The 20,845-nt window shown below is 38.4% G+C and overlaps 1 protein-coding gene across 1 annotated transcript; it reads left to right on the top strand.

The window, feature by feature from the left end:
* Positions 1–3,611: 3,611 nt before the first annotated feature.
* Positions 3,612–19,659, top strand: LOC146306340 (uncharacterized). The gene is given in 7 exon segments (XM_084711774.1): positions 3,612–4,411; positions 9,779–10,071; positions 10,318–10,541; positions 10,740–10,940; positions 11,072–11,261; positions 19,363–19,435; positions 19,437–19,659. Coding segments are annotated over 7 exon segments (2,004 nt in total).
* Positions 19,660–20,845: the final 1,186 nt, after the last annotated feature.

The following is a 20,845-nucleotide window of genomic DNA, read 5'->3' as shown; positions in this document are numbered from 1 at the left end:
CTGCTCCTCAGCATCTCTGTGCCGCCAGGCCCCATGCTGCAGTCACCCTCCGCTACGAGAACCTCTCAGGTTCCCCGGCTTCAGCCGTTCCAGACCCTCCTAGGTAGGCCGTATGCAACTCAAGCACCAAATATATCCAGCGCATGAGATCAGTTCTCCAGGTAGACAATATCTTGGGTAGCCTTTTCATGCATCCCCCGAGTGCGTTAAGCATGGCCACAAGGAAGCATTACTGCTGTGTTCAAAACTGCTGATCCCGGCTGATCATAGATTATCTATTGGGCATTATTATTTATTGGCCTTGCATATATCGTATGTATCTGTCAGTCTACACGGAGAGCAGGCAGAACTGATAATTGGCCTAATCAGCGACCTCTATATCTGTATGGAAGGAACATTATTTATTAAGCCTTCTCAGTAAAGTATAGCACATGAGATACTTAAGGAATGATAATTATTATTCGGCCGTCCGCACCTCGCTCCGGCCCCATCTCTTGCGCGACCAGCCTTTACATTTGAGCTTTCTCTCTTCACTACACCATGTATCATGCCATCAAATGATAAGTTGATGGGCTCAGGTGCTAGCTTTCTAAGCAGGTATCATAGATGCGTTCAAGCAGCCCATTCATTCGTTCTGTGGAATCTGTGGAATCAGGAGGGATTCCAACATTTGCCATGCGTCTTCTCGGCTGTTGCAGCCCAAGCAGACCTGTAACTCCGTGAGATGAAGTTAAAGTGTCTTATTGTCCTTATGCTTACACATAACGAAATTTCGTTTAGTACTTCTCGGCACATAGTTACGATAAAAACACACAGTACAAATAATAATAATAATAATAATAATATTAATAAATAAACCTAGTAACATAATATGTGCAAGAGTCGGCAGCCATACAGGGAATAATATGTTGATAGGTAAGTGCAATCAGAGTGAGTCCAGTCCTCCCTTTAGAGAACTACAGTCATGATTTCCAAATTTCTCCTGCGCTGTCATACATAACAAAATTGCAGTTCTCTCCGTCCATGAGCTTCTCAACTTCGTCAGCGCGTCATCCTCAGAGTCGCCCCTATTTAGCTCCTGGACATGGTGTCCTCTGTGCCAATCTGCAGGATATATCTCTCAGATGAAGGCTGCGTTCTGACTGCATGGTGTCTTCCTGCTAGTTCACTGGATGGCGCTCCCTCTATACAAGCTGGTGCAGTCCTCTGATTCTTAGTTATTTTGGGGGGGTGGGGGTTTCATGGATGCGGGTCTATCCATAGTTTCGGGGGTGTTTTCTTCAAGGCAGTGGTCGCTGCCACCGGCCTCCCTCCTCTGACTGTTTCGATCGCTCCCTGCGCTATAAGAGATATATTAATTCAGTGTCATGCCAGGTTTAGGGGCTTGCAGGAAGTGCAACGCATTCAGTGTTATGCATCAATCATGTCAGCATCATCAATATAGTGCGCTCCTCTTCAAGAGATCATGCCATCATGAGGAAAGGCAAAGGCAGCTTTATTTATATAGCACCATCCAGACTAAAGGTGCTTTACAGATCTTAGAAATCATTAAAATTGCATTTGAATTCATTAAGACAAGCAAGTATATTGTTAAAAATCATTATGGGTATGGTATATAAAGCATACATAAGCGAAGCAACAGCAAACAAAAAAATGAAAAAAAAACAAAAAAAAAAACACTTCAGATTATCATAAATAAATAAAAGGTTCATATTGACTTCACTGGTAAGCTGTAGTAGGTAATAGTGTTTAAGCCCTGTTTTTTAATGAGCTGATAGTTCAGCTGATCCTCAGGTATTCTGGAAGTTCGTTCCACAGGGGGGAGCATAGAAAGTAAGGCTGGTCACCTTGCTTGGTTCAAATCCTGTGAATACTGAATAACCTGTTCCAGATGATCTGAGGGGTCTGCTTCTTTCATACCAGTAATCGGATGTATTTAGGCCTAGACCTTTCAGTGCTTTATAGACAAGTAATAAGAATTTAAGTCCTGAGAAGCATCACATAGTCTTCATCATTTACTTCATCATCACTGCCCAACACATGCCTGATCATTCCAACTCTTTAGCTGATGCTCTCTCCCATCAATTCCAGACTTTCTGACAACTTGCCCAGGTACCAGCAGTTGCTTGCTTAAGGCTCACACTCAAGGTCCCTTCTTCAACCTTGCTAAGTGTTGTTAAGAGCGTTTCAGTTCTCCTAGTATACCTGATCACTCTGTCCATTCAGTTCTATTTGTGTAGGTGTTATAGCTATCAATATGCAATTTTCTCTCTACATGGACTCGATGCAGTATTCATTACCACACCTTCTCCTTCTCAATCATTTACCCTAATATAGTCATCACGTTAGATCTGGCTTCATTTCATCACTACCGTGAAGTCCTGATACTTAATGCGGCAGCGCATGCTTCATGTCGTTGAAAAAAAAAATACATATATATATATAATAAAATTAAAAACTAAATAAATAAATAAAATGAAATAAATAAATAGATAGATAATTAAATAAATATAAAATTTGACCAATCACTAGCCTCACTCTCCACTGTTCCTACTCAGGGAATTCCTTATCAATCTTGGGTCTACTATCGTTCAAGAAGGTTCCTGTTAATGTTTAATAATGGATTTTGTATCCACAGCAATTCAGGACAGCCTCTTCAGCTGCCTCTTATGCAAATCAAGGCATTCTCCCTCATCCCTGCTACAACCGGACTGCTGGTCATCTCTGCTTCACGTCCTACATTTATCCAGACATCAGTACTGTGTGCTAATCAAATACCTCTGAACTCTTATTTTCAGTTAAACAACATATAACTGGTGGTGGTGCATGATCCATGGTGTATACATCTTCACTATTTCACTTCTGTGCAATTTCAGCATTCGTCTTGTTCTCTGTACCTTTCCATTCTCATCTATTCGATCAGCCGTTCAGCAAGCATTGCCATCCTGTCTTATTCTAGATAAGTGAAAACTGGTCAGTGGACCTCATGCAAAAAACCTCCATGCTGCAACTCTGTCTATTTCCAACGACCAGGCAATCGCCGGCGTTGCCTCCCTATCCTGTCTTTCTTCAAGTTAAGTGAAAACTGGTCAGTGGACCTCATGCAAAAACCTCCATGCTGCAACTCTGTCTATTCCAACGACCAGGCGTTCGCTAGCGTTGCCTCCCTATCCTGTCTTTCTTCAAGATAAGTGAAAACTGGTCAGTGGACCTCATGCAAAAACCTCCATGCTGCAACTCCAATGACCAGGCCAAATGCCAGCATTGCCTCCCTGTCCTTTGTTTCAAAAAAAAAAAAAAAACTTACTTTTTTACATACTTTTCCTTTTAACCCTCCAGTCATTCAACCATTCTGTGGCTGCCTTCTTTTTTTTTTTGGGGGGGGGGGGGGGGGGGGGGGGTTAGGTTTTTCCTTTAGTCAACTCTACTTCCGAGCGAATGGGGGGCTCCGGCAAGATGGCGGAGTGAATGGTAGCAACTTGTTGGGCTCTCGGCACCAAACGTGATTTGAAGCACAAATTGACCGGTGGTCTTGGAAGGAGCGGCTGTTCTAGAGTGTCAAAGAGAGTTGACGCGAGTTTTCGGTGAAAGAGTTGATGTATACCACCAGAATGCCCAAGAAATCCGGACAAAAACGTCCTAACGCCAGTGACTCTAGCGAGGAGGCTAGCACTAGCTTCTTAGCTTGCGACCACGATTACAACAGTAATGGAATGGACTGCAGCCTGCAAACAAGCTTCGAGGAGGATTTCCCACCCCTGCCCTTGACACCAAGTAAGCCACCGATTCCGAAGAAACCATCTTTAATCACAAATAAAGCAACCGGGACTGGCTCAGGCTCAGACGATGCGGTGCGCTCCTTGGCTGATCTAATTAACAACAGAAGCGACACCCTTGAAAAAATGATGGAATCTGTACGAGGAGAGATTAAGGTCCTGTCTGAAAGGGTTGTACACATTGAAAAGAGAGTGGAAAAGAACAAGGACTTTGCTCTGAAATCCATGAACCGGGTCAGCGAGCTGGAACGCTACACCCGACGCTGGAACCTACGGCTCCAAGGCTTGCCAGAAGACAAGGAGGAAGATGTGCGGGCTCGAGTGACCAGTATTTGCCAGGCGGTCTTACCGGAGGAAAGAGAAATGCTCCCCGCTGCTATGGACGTGGTACACCGAGTGGGAAAACTGCGACAAGACAACACAAAACCCCGAGGCGTTATCATGAGGTTCATCTCTCGCAGATACAGGGATGCTGTATGGAAAGCAGCAAAAAACAACTCCTATCTCCAGAACAAGGGCCTTCGCTTCACGGAGGACCTAACTCAGGAGGACAGAGAGAACAGACAAAAACTGTGGCCTCACATAAAGAAAGCTCGAGATGAGGGAAAAACAGCCTACTTCGTTGGAGGAAAAGGGTTTGTGAACGGTTCGGAAATTCACCCATGATCTGCTAAAATTTAGATCCAAAGGTTTGTCTAACAAATCCCCTCTGCTCAGGTCATTGTCACTCAGGATATTTAAGTAAGGATGTTTTGCACTAGTCTCTAAGTTCCTTTATTTGTAATTTTGTTTAATATCAGGTGAAACACCTGTTGGTGCAAAAAAAAAAAAAAAAAAAAAAAAAAGGGTTCAATGTGTTGTTTACATAGTTCTCTTACCTCTTTCTAATGTAACGTTTCATAAGCATTTCATTCTTATGCAAATGAGATACAGTTGTGCACCTTCATAAATATAAAAACACGTTATTGTGCTTCACTTTTAAACTAATACGGTGCTGATCTCAACAGTTGTTTTGTTACTTATCAACATTACGGTTTAATATTTAACCAAGACTTATATAGGTTTTGGTTCTTTTGTCTTTTCTATACACAGTTTTTATTGTTTATTAATGTTCTCAATTGTTTCACTAAATGCCAGGGGGTTACGGAATAACATTAAGAGGAAAGCACTTTTTCTATTTGCAAAACAATTCAAATCAGACCTTGTTTACTTTCAAGAATCTCACTCTATTGAGGACAATACTAACTTCTGGAGGTCTCAATGGGGTAATACTATATGGCTCTCCCATGGAACAGAGCGATCAGCTGGTGTAGCCTCATTAAATGACAGGTTTAAAGGGAATGTCCTGATCACAAAATGTGACCCAAACGGCCACTTCATTTGCCAAGTTATTGAACATAATGGCTTAATCTACTTAATTTCCAATATTTATGGTTATAATACAAAGAAAGAAAATGTAACTCTTCTGCTGTCCATTGAAAAGATTTTTACAGGCTGGCTGATTAGATTCCCTAGTGCATTTATTCTGTTAGGAGGAGACTTCAACTGTATTTTGGATGGTTCTATAGATAAACTTCCACCTTCTCAACAAGATAGTACAGAGTCTTATTTAACTGACTTTATAAGAAGATTTAATCTGGTAGATATTTGGAGGGTGAAGAATCCTAATAGCAGACTGTATACTTGGAGCAATAAATCTGGCTCTAAGCAATCACGATTAGATTATTGGCTAATATCTGATAGTTTAAACAGAGATAATATTGATGTTTGCATCTGCCCAACGCCTTTAACTGATCATAAAGCTACATACATTTCTGTTAAGGTCTCTGGTGGTCCCACACTTCCCACACGTTCAAGCTATTGGAAGCTTAACTCCTCTTTACTACAAAAGGTTGAAGTTCAAGATAAGATTAAGAATATGATCTCATTTTACTGGTCTAAAGCAAACAAGGAAAACTGTTTTGGGCTCAACTGGGAACTTCTTAAATATGAGATTGGAAAGTTTCTAAGAAAGAGTGGCGCCCAATCAGCCAAGGCCAGAAAAGGAGAAGAGTTGAAGATTGTCTCTAGCATAACCAACTTATCCAGCAAAGACCCTGACTCCTTAACAAAGGAAGAAAAAAGAGAACTATCTTATTTGCAGATTAAACTTGATGATCTGTATCGCCAAAAAGCCAAAGGAGCCTTCATTAGATCTCGTTGTAAGTGGTTAGAAGAAGGGGAGCAAAATTCTCATTATTTTTTCAACCTAGAGAAACATCATTCTACCAACAACAATATCAGTAAACTAAATATTAATGGAGTTATCACTGAAGATAAGCTCAAAATAGCAGACTTTTGTTCAAATTTTTATAGGGAGCTGTATAGCTCTAAGTTCAACCCAATGAATGCTGAGAATTTCATGAACTCTCTTTCGGTTAAAATGATAAGTGAAGCTGATAATGAGTTCTGTGACAGGCCTATATCCCCTCAGGAAATTCAGCAGGCAATTAATTTACTTAAAAACAACAAATCTCCTGGATCTGATGGGCTGTCATCTGAATTGTTTTGTTACTGAGCTGACTCCCTTTCTACACAGAGTCTTTGTAGAATGTATTGATAATGAATGTCTACCTACTACTCTGACCCAAGGAATTACTGTCTTAATCCCTAAACCAAACAAGGACAAATTACTTTTAGATAATTGGCGCCCAATTTCTCTACTTAATAACGACTATTAAATAATGGCTCTCTTATTTGCCAGGAGATTAAGGTCAGTGCTGGACTCTATCATAGATGAAACACAATCAGGCTTTATGAACAAGAGGCATATTGCAAATAATGTCAGGCTAGTGCTAGATATTTTAGATTATCCGGATTTGGTGGAGGATGATGGGCTAATGCTATTTGACACCGTTGAGCACCCGTTCATTCTTCAATCCCTTAAGAAGTTCGGTTTTGGAGATTATTTTTTCTCAGCTATAAAAAGTCTTTATAACAAAAGTAATAGCTCAATTAAACTAGCAGGTGGTATGTCCCCCAGATTCAACATTTCTAGGGGCATCAGACAAGGGTGCCCAGCCTCTCCATACCTCTTCCTACTGGTAGCACAGCTTCTGGCTGTTCACATCAATTCAAGTGAGCTCACTGGCATCAATATTTCAGATAGAAAGCTTACTATTACTCAGCTGACAGATGATACGACACTCTTTCTAAGGAATGAAAACCAAGTCTCTATTGCTATAAGTACCATAAATGAGTTCTCCAAGGCATCTGGCTTGAGTCTGAATCTCAACAAGTGTGAAATTATGTCCATTAAGCACTGTTTGAAAACTTCCATCTGTAGTATCCCTATCAAAAATGAACTTGTTTACTTAGGTATCACAATTACCAAGGACCAACGAAGAAGGACTTCATTGAACTTCAATCCTATCGTCGAAAGAACGAGAAAAAAGCTGAACCAGTGGCTTTTGAGGGATCTCTCTCTCAGAGGTAGAGTTTTACTCTCCAAGGCAGAAGGTATATCACGCTTAACGTATCCCTCCCTCTCTCTATCTATAGACAACAAATTAATTGCTGAAATTGACAAATTACTTTTCAACTTCTTATGGAAAAATAGAACCCATCATGTAAAAAAATCCCGTTTAATGCATAACTATGACAATGGTGGCCTAAATTTTCTAGATTTCTGTACTTTAAATAACACCCTGAAGATAAATTGGTTGAAACACTTTTTTATTAACCCCACTTCTATATGGAACACCATACCCTTTCATATTCTGTCTAAACTGGGCGGACTGAACTTTTTCTTGGCCTGTAACTACGATATTGATAAAATCCCGATAAAAATGTCATCTTTTCACCGCCAGGCCTTCCTTTCATGGTCTCTTATCTTCAAACATAACTTCTCACCTCATAAATACTATATATGGAACAACAAAGACATATTGTTCAAACATAAATCCCTTTTTATTGAATACTGGTTTAATAATAACATTATACATGTTGCTCAATTATTTAACAGGGATGGTCGCCTCTACTCCTATAATGAGTTTCTAGAAGAATACAATATCCCTGTGCCACCTGGAGACTATGCAAAAGTCTTTGGAGCGATTTTATCTGGTATTTGTATGTTATTTAGATCTCATCCAAGGGTAGAAAACCAACAATTATCCCTGTTATCTTTATCTGACACTACAATTGGTAAAATTTGCTTCTCTTGCAACCATGGCAATAACAAGCTTATCAGGTCCTTGTTTAAAAGGGATGTCACTACAGTTCCATATGTGATCTCATACTGGAACAGGTTTGTGGAAGACATTGACTGGAAAAAAGTCTGGCTCTTACCTAACCGATACCTATTGACCAACAAAATTAGAGAAATCTCATTTAAACTCATCCATAGGTTTTATCCCTCTAATAATCATATTCATAAAAGGTTCAAAAAAATCATTGATGTGAAATGCTCTTTCTGTTCTATGGAGGTCGAAACAGTTACTCATTTATTTTGGCTTTGCCCCATTGTCCAGAGCTTTTGGCTCGACATTTGTAACTTTGTGGTGAACACTATTGATAAAAACTGTGTGCTGTTCTGGAAGGATGTGCTGCTTGGTATCTATAACTTTAACAGAACCAAAGCTAAACCAAATGAAACATTTATTATCAATCTTATCATTCTTTTGGCTAAATTTCACATTCACAAATGTAAGTTCTCTCATAGAAAGCCCTGTTTCATTGCTTTTCACAGTGAGGTCAAGCAATACATTGATTCTTTAAAGTTTTCTCTTAATCAAAAGGCAATAAAAACTTTGCATACCTGTGAACATTTTGGCACTTTTCTGTAAACTTATATCCCCCCTGGCAAGTTATATTGTTATGTTATTATGACTTATTTATCTTTTTTATGTCTTTATTTTTCAAATATGTGAAAATGTATTGTCTTTGCAATATATAATATTCACCTTTGTGAAAGAATATAATTTTGTAAATTTTGCAAATGACAAATAAAGTTTGATTCAAAAAAAAAAAAAAAAAAAACTCTACTTCCTTCTTCGCATGCAGCCTATTGTGGTAGACATACACACTATTTCACCCAGTCCATTGTATTCTGATCACATTTCTTTATTGCTAACTACCATCTCCTTTTCAGCTTGTTGTGCTTGCATTTTTATTTCTGTGCCTAACTCATATGGTTTATCATTAGAATCGTGCTGTCTGCTGAGGTAATCCTCTCTTATTATTTTTTTTTTGGGGGGGGGGTTCTCTTCACTACAGCTTCATCACCCCCATTTATATATGTGCATATTGTTTCACCTCGATGGGGTCTAACTGCCAAAGACTTTTCATGTTTCATATCTCATGCATGTGCCAATAAACCATTTTCTTTTACTCTTAGTCTCTCCTGATTGAAATGAAGCTCAGCTTAAGTTCAATCAGGAAGACCTTCTATTACGCTGCCTTCATTCATAACTTTCCTCTACTCGTCTCTCTCTTCCTATTCCCTCTAATCAGCTGTTGTGGGCGTTCACCTTCATCTTTACTATCCAATCAGATTTTGCCACGGTCACGATAGCCAGTCAAGTTGCTGCTGCCAAACTTTAAATCGCATCTGTCTTTGCTCCATCAGTTGTCATTCAGGTAGCAGATGATGTTCACCTTGATCCTCCCCGACGCCCTCTCCTCCAGTCTTCAGGTCCAGGCAGCAGGAGTCCGGATCCACTTCACCTCATCTGTCTCTGCTTTGCACCTCACCACCACCACCACCAGTGTCTAGACCCCGGGGGGTTCTCTTCACTACAGCTTCATCACCCCCATTTATATATTTGCATATTGTTTCACCTCGATGGGGTCTAACCGCCAAAGACTTTTCATGTTTCATATCTCATGCATGTGCCAATAAACCATTTTCTTTTACTCTTAGTCTCTCCTGATTGAAATATCATCATGCACTGAAGGTGATAGTGGAATAAATGCACAGATATCCAAAAGTCTGTTTATCTTTGTCGTTGTCTTTTTCAATATAGATCATCTGAAATGCTGAGCAAAGAAGAAATTGCAGGCCTTCTACAAGCTCACAGTGACAGAGTTATTACATCGGGAACAAGACAGATTTAGATCAGTCGAGCCAATGTTTGGACCACAGTTTTACGTCAGTTTAAGAGACCCAGTTTTGCAGAAAGCTGCGACATGCTCTATGTCACATTTGCAAGTGATGAACATCATGCTGATGAAGATGCTGCTGACTTTGGGGGCCCCAGACGAGAGTTTTTCCGCTTACTGGGGAAGACTATCTTCCAGGACAGTGGAGCTTTTGAAGGTAATGAAATTATTATGTAGTCTGAAGGCTCACAAGTGAGTCAGCATTAATGGGTAAATTAGTTCTCTTTGATTTGTACCACTATGGTCTCCGATTTTTATTTTAAAAAGTTTCACTTAAAACTGCATTTTGTAGATTGTGGTTGAAGAAGAGAAAATAGTTTTGTGCTTACCTTGCCACAAATATTGGTTTGGAACGTCAGAGTACATGGTACAGAATGCGCTGTTACTTTATTTAATCTTTCAGGCACATCAAATGGATGCACACCAAGACTGAACATTCACCACTTGCAAAAAGGATTATATCGAACCATTGGTAGGATGATGTCAACAATAATAGTGCAAGGTGGTGAACCGCCTGCATTCCTGTCCCCGAGTGTAGTCGACTACATTGTGTCTGGGGACATCCTTCAAGTTCATGTGACACCTGATGACATAGGGGACCCTGATATAAGGGAGAACCTCAATACGGTAATGTGGACTATTCTGATCTAAAGGCTATTGTAGTAAGCCTATTACCAAATAAATAACTTAAAATTCCTACTTTTGTTGTCATAGGTAAGTGACTATTAAGTGAAATACATAGTCTATGCAGTTCTCCTGAAAATGTTGATTAAATGCAGTAATTTGAGAAAATAAGATTTAAAAGATTTGATCTGTAATATCTAGGTTCAAGATGCAACCTCGGAGGACGATTTGGAGAAAGCAGTCAGCTGCTGTGACTCATGGCGATATCAAGTTGAGGGTCTTCCACTTGTAGTCACCATGGCCAACAGAGATGTGTTTGTGAAAAATGCAGTTCTATACCATACTGTTGTGCAACGGCAGAGCTGTCTTGATCAACTCATTGATGGCTTGTCCCACTTTGGAGTAAGATTTACCTCACAATTCTGTATCATATTTGCTCCATGCTGTGGCTAAATTACTAAAAGTAAATGCCATATTTAACCATAACTACTCATTTTATGGCCTTTCATTTATGGTGTTGAATTTCCCTCCAGGTTTTATCACTCCTGAGAGAGAACCCCAGCTTGCGTGTGCTGCTTGACATGCCTGGAGAGGACAAATGTCTAGCAGCTGATTTTATAGCTGCTATTCTGAAACCAAGCTACTCCGTACTGGGAAGCAACAGAAGAGCAAGGGAGGAGTTGATTGTGGTAAAATTTAGGGAGTTTCTCCAGTGTGTTGAAAGTAGTGTTGCTTTCGTCAACGAAAATTATGACAAAATATCGTAGTCAACGAACCTTTATCACGTGACGAAAACGAGACGAGACGAAACGTAAATGATGGTTATGTGACAATAACTATAATAAAATATATAATGCAATATTGTTGATGAATAAAAACGAGACAAAATGTGGTTTACAAAATAAAAACTCTGCTAAAATGTCTCTTCATTTTCGTTGACCAAAACTAGATGAGATGAAATAACGTTTTAATGTTTAGTTGCGTTTATTATTTTGCAGTATTTCTGTTTCGTAGGCTGTGTCGCACTGCGCTGACGCAGACGACATCACTTCAAATCCGCATTGGTGGCATTATTTAGATGCAGCTGCGGTCGGATCATGGCCGGGCAGCCGGGGAGAAAATGAAGACATGATATATGGACATACTTTGAGTTCAAACTGTAGTGGTATAATTTTCAACATGATGTCCATCCAACACAGTGTTTTCTTCATCCAGTATAAAGTTCACTCAATTCTGATTTAGAGTACTGTTAGGTGCTTTCAAAGGGAGTTGTAATGAAAAGGCCTAACCACAGCATCAATCATCGTCACCCAAGGAACTTGTTGGTACTTTCCAAGCACCTGGTGCTCACCACTCAGACCAACTGTCAGACCAGCTGTCCTTTACATGTGAAGTATTGATTTATATTGTCATTTGACTATTTTTTAAAAATATAGGATTAATTCGTGCAAACCTACACTGTAAACCTGGATAAGTTGAGTTTACTTAAAAAATTTTTAGGAAACCGGTTGCCCTAAAAAAATTAAGTAATGTTTGATGAAAACTTAAGTGGATTTAACTTAAAAAAATTAGTGGATGGCACTGTTATTTTGAGTTCAATACACTTAATACCAAGTTTGTTCAACTTAAAATCATTAGTAATATTAATTGCTTTGCCCGTTTATTCCACTGTTAATTTAAAGTTAAGTGCACTAACCTCCAAGTTGATTAAACTTAAAAACATTAGTAATATCAATTGCCTTACATATTTATTCCACTTATAACTTTAAGCTGAATACAGTAACCTCCAAGTTGATTTACCTTAAAAATTCCTTTGCCCAATTACTCCACTACAAATAAAATCTGTTTAATAATAATAAAAAAAAACTATACAGATTAAATTAAGAAAATAAAAAAGCAAAACCACAGGAGTACATTCTTGTCAACATGTTTAATTAAATGTGTCTATATCATGTTATCAAAACAGGTTTGCAATCAAAGTCAGGATGGCATTAATCTACAAAATCAACGTCAATGCTATTAAACATAGGTAGCAACAGGAATTAAACTAGATCTGTGCTTATAACACAAATCACACACCAATCAGCATGGAATCAAATTGCAAAATCAGTGGCAATGCATAAAAACTTGCATATCAAACAGTGCCTACAGTAATGGTATTTTTAAAGTGCAACATTACAAATAACCAAGCACTCAGATCCAGAACAGTGGTAAAAGTATTTAGACCCCTGTTTTAAACACATAGTTAATTCTTCAAAGATTGAATTTTAGGTTTCACCTCACCTCTGCCCAAGTTGAGCCTGATCTACTGAAGAAAGTGGAAGGTGCTTTTCATGCACTGTTGTGAATCAGGATGACATTAAAACTACAAAATCAATAGACATAGGAATGAAAGTAGATCAGTGCTATTAACACAGACATACACCAATCAACATGGAATTACACTACAAAATCAGTGTCAATGCCATAAAGCATACTGTAGCTTGAAATAGGAATGGAACCAAATTGCTAGATCAGTGCTGATAACATCAGTCATACACCAATCAGGATGGAATCAAACAGCAAAATCAGTGGCAATACATTAAAAAAAACTTGCATATCAAACAGTGCCCACAGTAAACATGGTACTTTTTAAAATGCAACATTACAGCACTCAGATTCAGAGCAGTGCTATAAGTATTCAGACCCGTTTTACACAGATAGTTGATTCTTCAAAGATTGAATTTTGGGTTTCAGCTCACCTCTGCCCAGGTTTAGCATGACCTGTTGAATAAAGTGAAAGGTGCTTTTCATGCACTTGGGGTAATCCAAGTGCAATGCATACATCAGTCCAAAAAGGACACAGAAAGCCTGTGGCAGGTTGGCCAGCTCCTCCATTACCACACTCCCTTCCAAGACAATGCTCACTCTGGATGGGTTGAGTTGAGGATGTTCGTCAATGCAGAGGATTCCCACTGGAGTTTCACTGTACAAGTCCTTGTCAGTTGCATCCTAACAGAAAAAGAAACAGACAAAGAGAGGACATTGTAATGTCAATAATGCTGTATTGACCACAGAAATTAAGAAAGGACAACAACAATTTTACATCACCATAATTTGATCTGTGCATTACAAGAGCCATTTGAAAACGTGTGCTGAAATGGTTTTGTAGCTCAGCAGAGATGGAGAGCTTTTTCAGTCCCAGTCAGGCTGAAAAGTTGTGTAAAAACTATTTCCAATACAGATGCAATTGTTGCAGTTGATACAAATTTAAGACCAGAATTGTTCTTTAATCTCAAAAAGTAATAACTTATGTAAGGGTTTTCACATTGTGAATCAATAATGCAGATATTCAAAACAAATTACTTACCGAGCAGGTTTTGAAGAACGCAGAGGGGTCATCCACCAAGACGACTGGCAGTCCCCGAAGACAAAGGCACCTGATGTCTGTTGGCTCAGTGGTCTGGAAGATAATGGACAAAACTAAGTACACTCATACTGTATATGGTTAAAGAGATACCAGAAAATCCACAATTTAATTACTTTATGACAAACTTCCTGGACAGAGAGGAGTGGATAGAAGGACAGAAGAGGAGAGATAAAAATAAGAAAAGAGCAAAGTATAAAGAGTTGGAGAAATGAGGAGGAAATGGAAACGGGAGAGCAGTGAAAAGTAATGATATGAGAAGAAAGGAGGAATAATAGAGAGGCAAGACAGGCAGTCAGTTTAGGTAGACAAGCCTACCTTTGTCTGATGTAAAAGGTCAGTTAAAAGCTGTCCACTGAGGCCCCTCTTCTTCCAGAAGAGGTCCATCAAATTTGGCGAGAAACGGTCAAGTGCCTCGAAGAAGTTTACTTTGAGATTTTCCCCACCACTCGGGTGAACTCGTAACACACCTGAAAATACAATGTATAGGTTCATGGTCAAATGAAAGACATTTGACTTGACTTTTAACTGTGCATTATGCAGGTGACTAAAGTAGTCAGTTTCAGTACAAGACTCAGAAAAGCCACATGACAGACAACAAAACTTTACTGGTACATCTACGATTGGTTCTGAAGGTTTGGTGTGAAGGCGGGATAAGTGTACTTTTAGTGCATTGAGTGATTTGAATGTACATAGACATTCCTGGTGTAAACATGGGAATGGTTCTGTTCTTGCATAGCTGCCATGTTTTAGTCTATAGTGCTTAAAAAGCTGCGCTCTCTTGTCACAGATGAAAGGGCAGTACTTACACTTCCACAACATCTCTTCTTGAGACCTGCAACACAATAACAAAGAAAAAAAACAAGAGCCTGGTCACATGAATACAGTTACCATTTGACAGGTGATGTACCAACAATTAACGGCAGATAACTTGAGTGAAAAACTACACAAAAAATATGCAATTAATGTAGCAAGAGCAAAAATTACCAATGCTAAGAAACAGGAGCTTCAAATATCCTTCTGCGCAACCTTTTCAACCGGCCACAACACTGGAGATTAGGTTTAGGAGAAGATTCAAAATGTCGATTTTGAGCGCGCGTGCGGAGGTGGGGGGTGGGGGGTGTGGGTGTGGAGGGTCTTCACTGCTAACTGCTAACTCTAACAAGTGAAAACATCAGTATTAATACTTAAAATGTTGTTTTCACTGCTCACAAACAGCTACAAAAGCGATGTGTGTCTTAGAGAAACATGTCCGTTAAAATGCTTTGAAGTTACACTGCCAGCCAAATGTGTCCTAACATTAACTTAACGTTACCACTTCAGTTTAGCTAATGAAAACGTCGCCCCCCCCCCCCCCCCCACACAAGTTAGTGCTAACTTTAAATCAAAAGCCACCGGAGTAAAACGCGGTCGCTCACTCACAAGATTCAGTCTTCCTGTCACCCTCTTTTTTCCACTGGAGGCACAAGTCGTCTGGCAGGGCAGCCGCGGCGCCAACAGCTTGTTTACTGTGTGTCTTTGAAGAGAAAATGTCCGTTAAAATGCTTTACACCGCTAGCCAAATGTGTCTTAACATTGCCACGTCAGTTTAGCTGATGAAAACGTTTTTTCACTGTTCTAACAGTCTTTGGAGCTAGTGCTAACTTTGAATCAAAAGCTACCACAGAGTAAAACTGCTCACTTACCAGATTCAGTCGTCCTCTTGCCCTCCTTTTTCGTCTGTTACTTCATGGCCACGGCAGCCGCCGACGGCTTGTTTAGTAATAAAATAAAAGTTTCCACTGCTTACAAATTAGTCCTCGTTGTAGATAAAAAACGAGTAAGTTGTAAAATGTCTGTCGGACACGACAGCAGCGAACAGTTGAAAATACGCAGAAGAAGTGACGTGCTGCAACATGCCTTCAGGCAGGTGGCCTATGCTGCATTCATGTGATGTTAGAATAATCGGGTAAATGCTTTTCCGACTGACAAAGATCACACAAACACTGGTAGGCTACAGTAAATATCTGCCCGTGTAGAGTAAAATAGATTAGTGAGTTATTTATTTGCATAAGCTATAATATCAATGATACCAAGTCTTTTTTTTTTGTGATTTTAGGCATTGTAGAGTCTACTAGTAGACCACAACAAGTCTGGGATAAAATCACTGATATAAAGCTTAAAAAGTGTTTCTGCATAGTTGATAACAACATTAAATATCACCAGAAATGGCTAACCATGTCTTTTTAAATGTTTTCAGTATTAAAATATAAAAAATCTTCTTTGTAGCATCCACTAAGTTGAATAATGACCTCAGGAAAGCTGAATCTTCCTACACTACTTGAATGCAGCGGAAATGTAAGAGGCGTGGTCATGACCAAAACTTAAAAATTCCATCTCATTTAACTTAAAGTTACTCATTCATGACATTACTTTCGAATGTAAGTTTATTCTACTTTGAATTAGTAGACTGCACTTAAATTTAATAGTTATACAATCAAACTTAAATTATCTATGTACGTTGAACTTGATTGTTTTGAGTAGAAATGAAATCCGGGTTAACAGTGTAAGGGAAGCAGCAATTTGCTAGAAAATGAATGGTAGTATGATTCTATAAGGTAAAATTTGATACACAAATATGTTTGACCATAAGCCAAAATGTCTAAAGTGGGAGGAGGCTCCTAGAGCCTCCAAAATAGTATATAATAGGGTGTTTTGCACCTCTTTTTTCAGTCTAACCCTGGGTTTGGCTCATGCTTGTTGATTTTTCTACTTAGAGAAGTCAATAAACTTTTTGTGGCAGAACTTGTTGCTCTTCCAGTGATTTTTCCAGACTTTGCCTGATTCTTCTTTTTGATGGTCTGAACTTTGAAAATATACAAGTGATAACAGTGTTTTTTTTACTAAGGTTTTTAGGGTGTTGTGGCTTTAAGCCCAGACCTTACTGGCCTATTTTTCTGAGGTTTTTGTCACAACAAAACAAGTGGAAAACAAAATGGAATGTGTCATGGAAAATGGGAGAAATGCAACCACAAAATAACGGGGAAAAACACAACAAGTTTATAAGGTAACAATATAATAATAAGATAACCATGTTTGATTTGTGAAATGGGTTTGACTAAAAGAAAAATCTGATTTTGTCTATACCAGGGGTCCCTAACAGGCAGACCGCAGTCCGAGTCCGGACCCACATGCCGTCCTATACGGACCCAGACCTATAACCAATAAATTTTTAATAGATTTTAAATTTTGACGGGACACTTCTGTTTTAACTGGCGTAACTTTTCTAGTCTTTCCAGTGCTGGTTTAGCTGATCAGGAAAAGCACAGACCAACTGCAGAGAAGCTGCGTGTGGAGGAGACTGTTGTTAATGACTGAGTTTATTACAACAGAAACTAACGTGATGGTTAATGACATCGACACCAACCAGATGCACTTATAAAATTAAACAACTGTATAAGGGGGGTGAGACCTTCTCACAGCAGAGTGAACAGGTGAGGGAGGAGAGGAGGGCAGACTGATCACTAATCAATCACTGATACCGTCATCCTCTTGGACTGATTAAAAAATAAAATTGACAAAGTTGGTGACAAACCAAACCTGGATGTCCACACAAATAAAGTCTCTGTGTGAAACACTGCAGAGTTTAACATCGTGCTGTTTACAGACAGTCTGCTGTCTGTAGTTTGACAGAGACAGAGGGTCGTGTCTAGAAGGGAACCCTAAACCTGCGAACGATCGCGCGAGTTTGATTATTTTAGTAGAAATAACGAACACAAATCTCGCGAGAGTTGTGCAAATAAAGAGTTACCTTCTAGACACGACCGAAAAAGGTGCACAGCTTCAAAAATAGAAAATCATGTCGTGGTGTCGATGTTTTTAATGTGGCGGGCCGCCATAAATAAAACACTATTCACTGAAACACAGAGAGTCACTGAAACACTGATCACTGACCTGCTGTGATGGAAAAAATACTCAGATTCTTTACTTAGGTATTTTTACATTGTGGTATTAGTGTTTTTACTGAATTACAATTTTAAAAGTTTGCATGTTATTGTGTCCTTTTTTGAAAAATCAACATTTTTATTGCTGTTGTTGTACTTTAATGGTATTCTTATTGGTATTTTTTGATGACTAAATACAGACCTGCAAACTCATAAGAGGAGAAAAAGGTGGCATGTTGGTAAACCAGTCCCCTGTCCTCTGGAGCGTCTGGGAGCGTCTGTCCTGCTCCAGAAGAAAAATGTTGTGATTTTAACAAGTTAACAAAACATTCTGGTGAATGTTTCAGTTAAAAGAGTTAGTTCCATCTTCTCTTTGTGGTTTCTGCAGACATTACTACCTTTACTTTTACCTTTGTACTTGAAAAAAAGTAGAAAGTAAAGTAAAAACAGTAAAAGTAAGTCTACAGTAAAAGTAAAGTTACTTTACTGAGTATTTTTACTTTAGTAATTTATTGTTGTTCATTTAATAGACCTGTCTTATCTTCTCTTTTGTATATTACCATTGTTGTTAAATAAAACAAAAGTAATGTAATAGAAAAAAATGCAGAACACGCAATATTTCTTATCTGATTACTCGATTAATTGGCAGAATAATTGATAGATTATGCTTTAATTTTATTGGTTTGGCCCACTTGAGATCAAGTTGGTCTGTATGTGGCCCCTGAACTAAAAAGAATTTGACACCCCCCTGATGTAGACGTTGATACAACTACTACACTACTTCAGTATATATCACTCTCATAACACAAGTTAGACATTATGATGTTCTGGACCTTTGCTTTAGGAAATTTTCTCTAACTGGACCTCTTTGAATTTTAGTTGAATACCCATGGTCTATGCTATACTAGGAAATTATACTATATTGATTGGGTTAAATAGAATGACATTACTAAAAAGAGAGTAAAATACAATTTTCATTGACTAAAACTAGATTAAAATGTCATCAGTTTTCGTAGACTAAAACTAGACGAAAATAGTCATGGGTTATTCTGACTAAAATAAGACTAAAATGCTCAGACTTTTAGTTGACTAAAACTTGACTAGACAAAAAAAGAGTATGAAGGTGACTAAAACTAATAAAAACTAAAATGACAGTTTGACACAAAGACTAGACTAAAACTAAAATCAAAACAGGCCGCCAAAAACAACACTAGTTGAAAGTAAGTATTTATAATTCAGTATATTATATGGCAATCCAGGACATTTACAGATTCATTTTATTCTTTACAACTAATGAAGCTGTGCCGATCTAATGTTTATGTACCACAAACAAGAGTACAGTTGTTATCTGATTGCTTGTAATAATAAAATTGCTTTTTCACCAAAATACCTATACAGTAATCCATCAGTCACGCAATTACTCACTGATCTAGTCTTTCTTAAACCTGAGTATTTTCAAGTCTCCATGTCATCACTGGTTTCCCTTTGCTTTTAGATAAAGAGCTGAGAGACACATATGGGGACAGGACTCTAACCAAGGATGAGGAGGCATTCCTGAAGACTTTGAGTACTGGCATTTGCTACAGGGAGCAGCAAAGTCCAAACCATTGGTTTTCATCCAACTCCTAAATGAACATTTATTCATGATGAAAACAAACATCTTCCCATTGCACACACTTGTGCTAATGAGCTTCAGCTTTTTGTGAACACAACAACAGTGGCTGATAATGATGAATTTAACTACTGTTTCTTAGTAGCACTAATGAATGGATCTCCATTCAGCACCATTTAAACAAATGTGAGGGTTTCACTCTTTAGTTTCACATATGTGGTGCCATTACTATTTTTGGTGTCTAAAACTGGACTTAAGTATTGTGCTTTGAGATATTTAACAGCTGCCATTAAAAGTACAAGTAAAGATTTTTTTTGCAAGCACAACTCAAGCATAAGTGTACTGTCCTAGTTTTGATTTTTACTGTTAATCTACTAATAATTTAGTAGAATAAGTTCATTTGTAAAAGAACCCCTGGTGTGTAATACACCACTGTTTAGTGCAGGGCTCTCACTGTTTGTCAGACCAGGCTGCTGTAGCATTCTGTGTTCCCTCTGCTCCTCTCATGGTAACAACCCTTCCACTACAGCCCAGTGCTTGATTGTGTCCATATGTAAGTGTAAGTATGTTTGTTTACCTTGAGCAGGTGATTTTATAGAGGACGTAGGTTCATATTATACAGTGGTTGTTTCAATGGCAGTACATAAGAAAGCTGAAAAAAAGCTGAAAAAAACTATAGCTTGTGTTTCCCATCTTGTGGTCATATTTTCTGGTTAAAGCTCTTTTGCAATAAAAATGCAACATGTGCTATACACATTAAGTGAATAAATCTTTCACTTCCTGATTTCTGTAAATCAACAACCAGTACATACAATCATTATAGCCTGATCAGAAATAATATGAAAATAAATTAAGTAGCTATACTTGCACAAGAGTGTGCAACCATAGCCCCTTAAGTTCAATATAAAGACTAAGGTTTGGCTGTACCTATTGGTAAAAAAAAAAAAAAAAGATTAATAGGGCTGTCAGTTCTGGTTTCTATTGTTTCTGTGTGATGTATTATTAATGCTTATAGTGAAAACAATGTACTTTTGTAATACAAGTTGTTGCGAATATGATTTGCAAAGTGAGATTTACTTTATGTTGTAATGTATGATTCAAAGGATGGAATCGTTCATCTGGGTAATAAATGACAAATGTAGTTTAACCTTGTGATATGTGTTTTTTTTTTTTTTTCGCTTTCTTTTTAACAATGATGGTTGATGAATTTAACTACCAGGGTTTAACATTCGGCAAACAGTAGTGAAGGAATGGAATGATGTACATTTACTCAAATTAGGTACCTCATTAGAAATTTTGGGTACTTTGTTACGACCCACAGGGGTCTCTCTGTGTGCGTGTCAGTGAGTGAGTGGGTGATGTTCTA

The sequence above is a fragment of the Lutjanus erythropterus genome, chromosome 23, assembly GCF_056507025.1.
Source record: "Lutjanus erythropterus isolate fLutEry1 chromosome 23, fLutEry1.hap2, whole genome shotgun sequence".
NCBI classification, from domain to species: Eukaryota; Metazoa; Chordata; class Actinopteri; order Lutjaniformes; family Lutjanidae; genus Lutjanus; species Lutjanus erythropterus.
The sequence above is the reverse complement of the archived record's forward strand: the minus strand, read 5'-3'. Positions and strand labels throughout refer to the sequence as shown.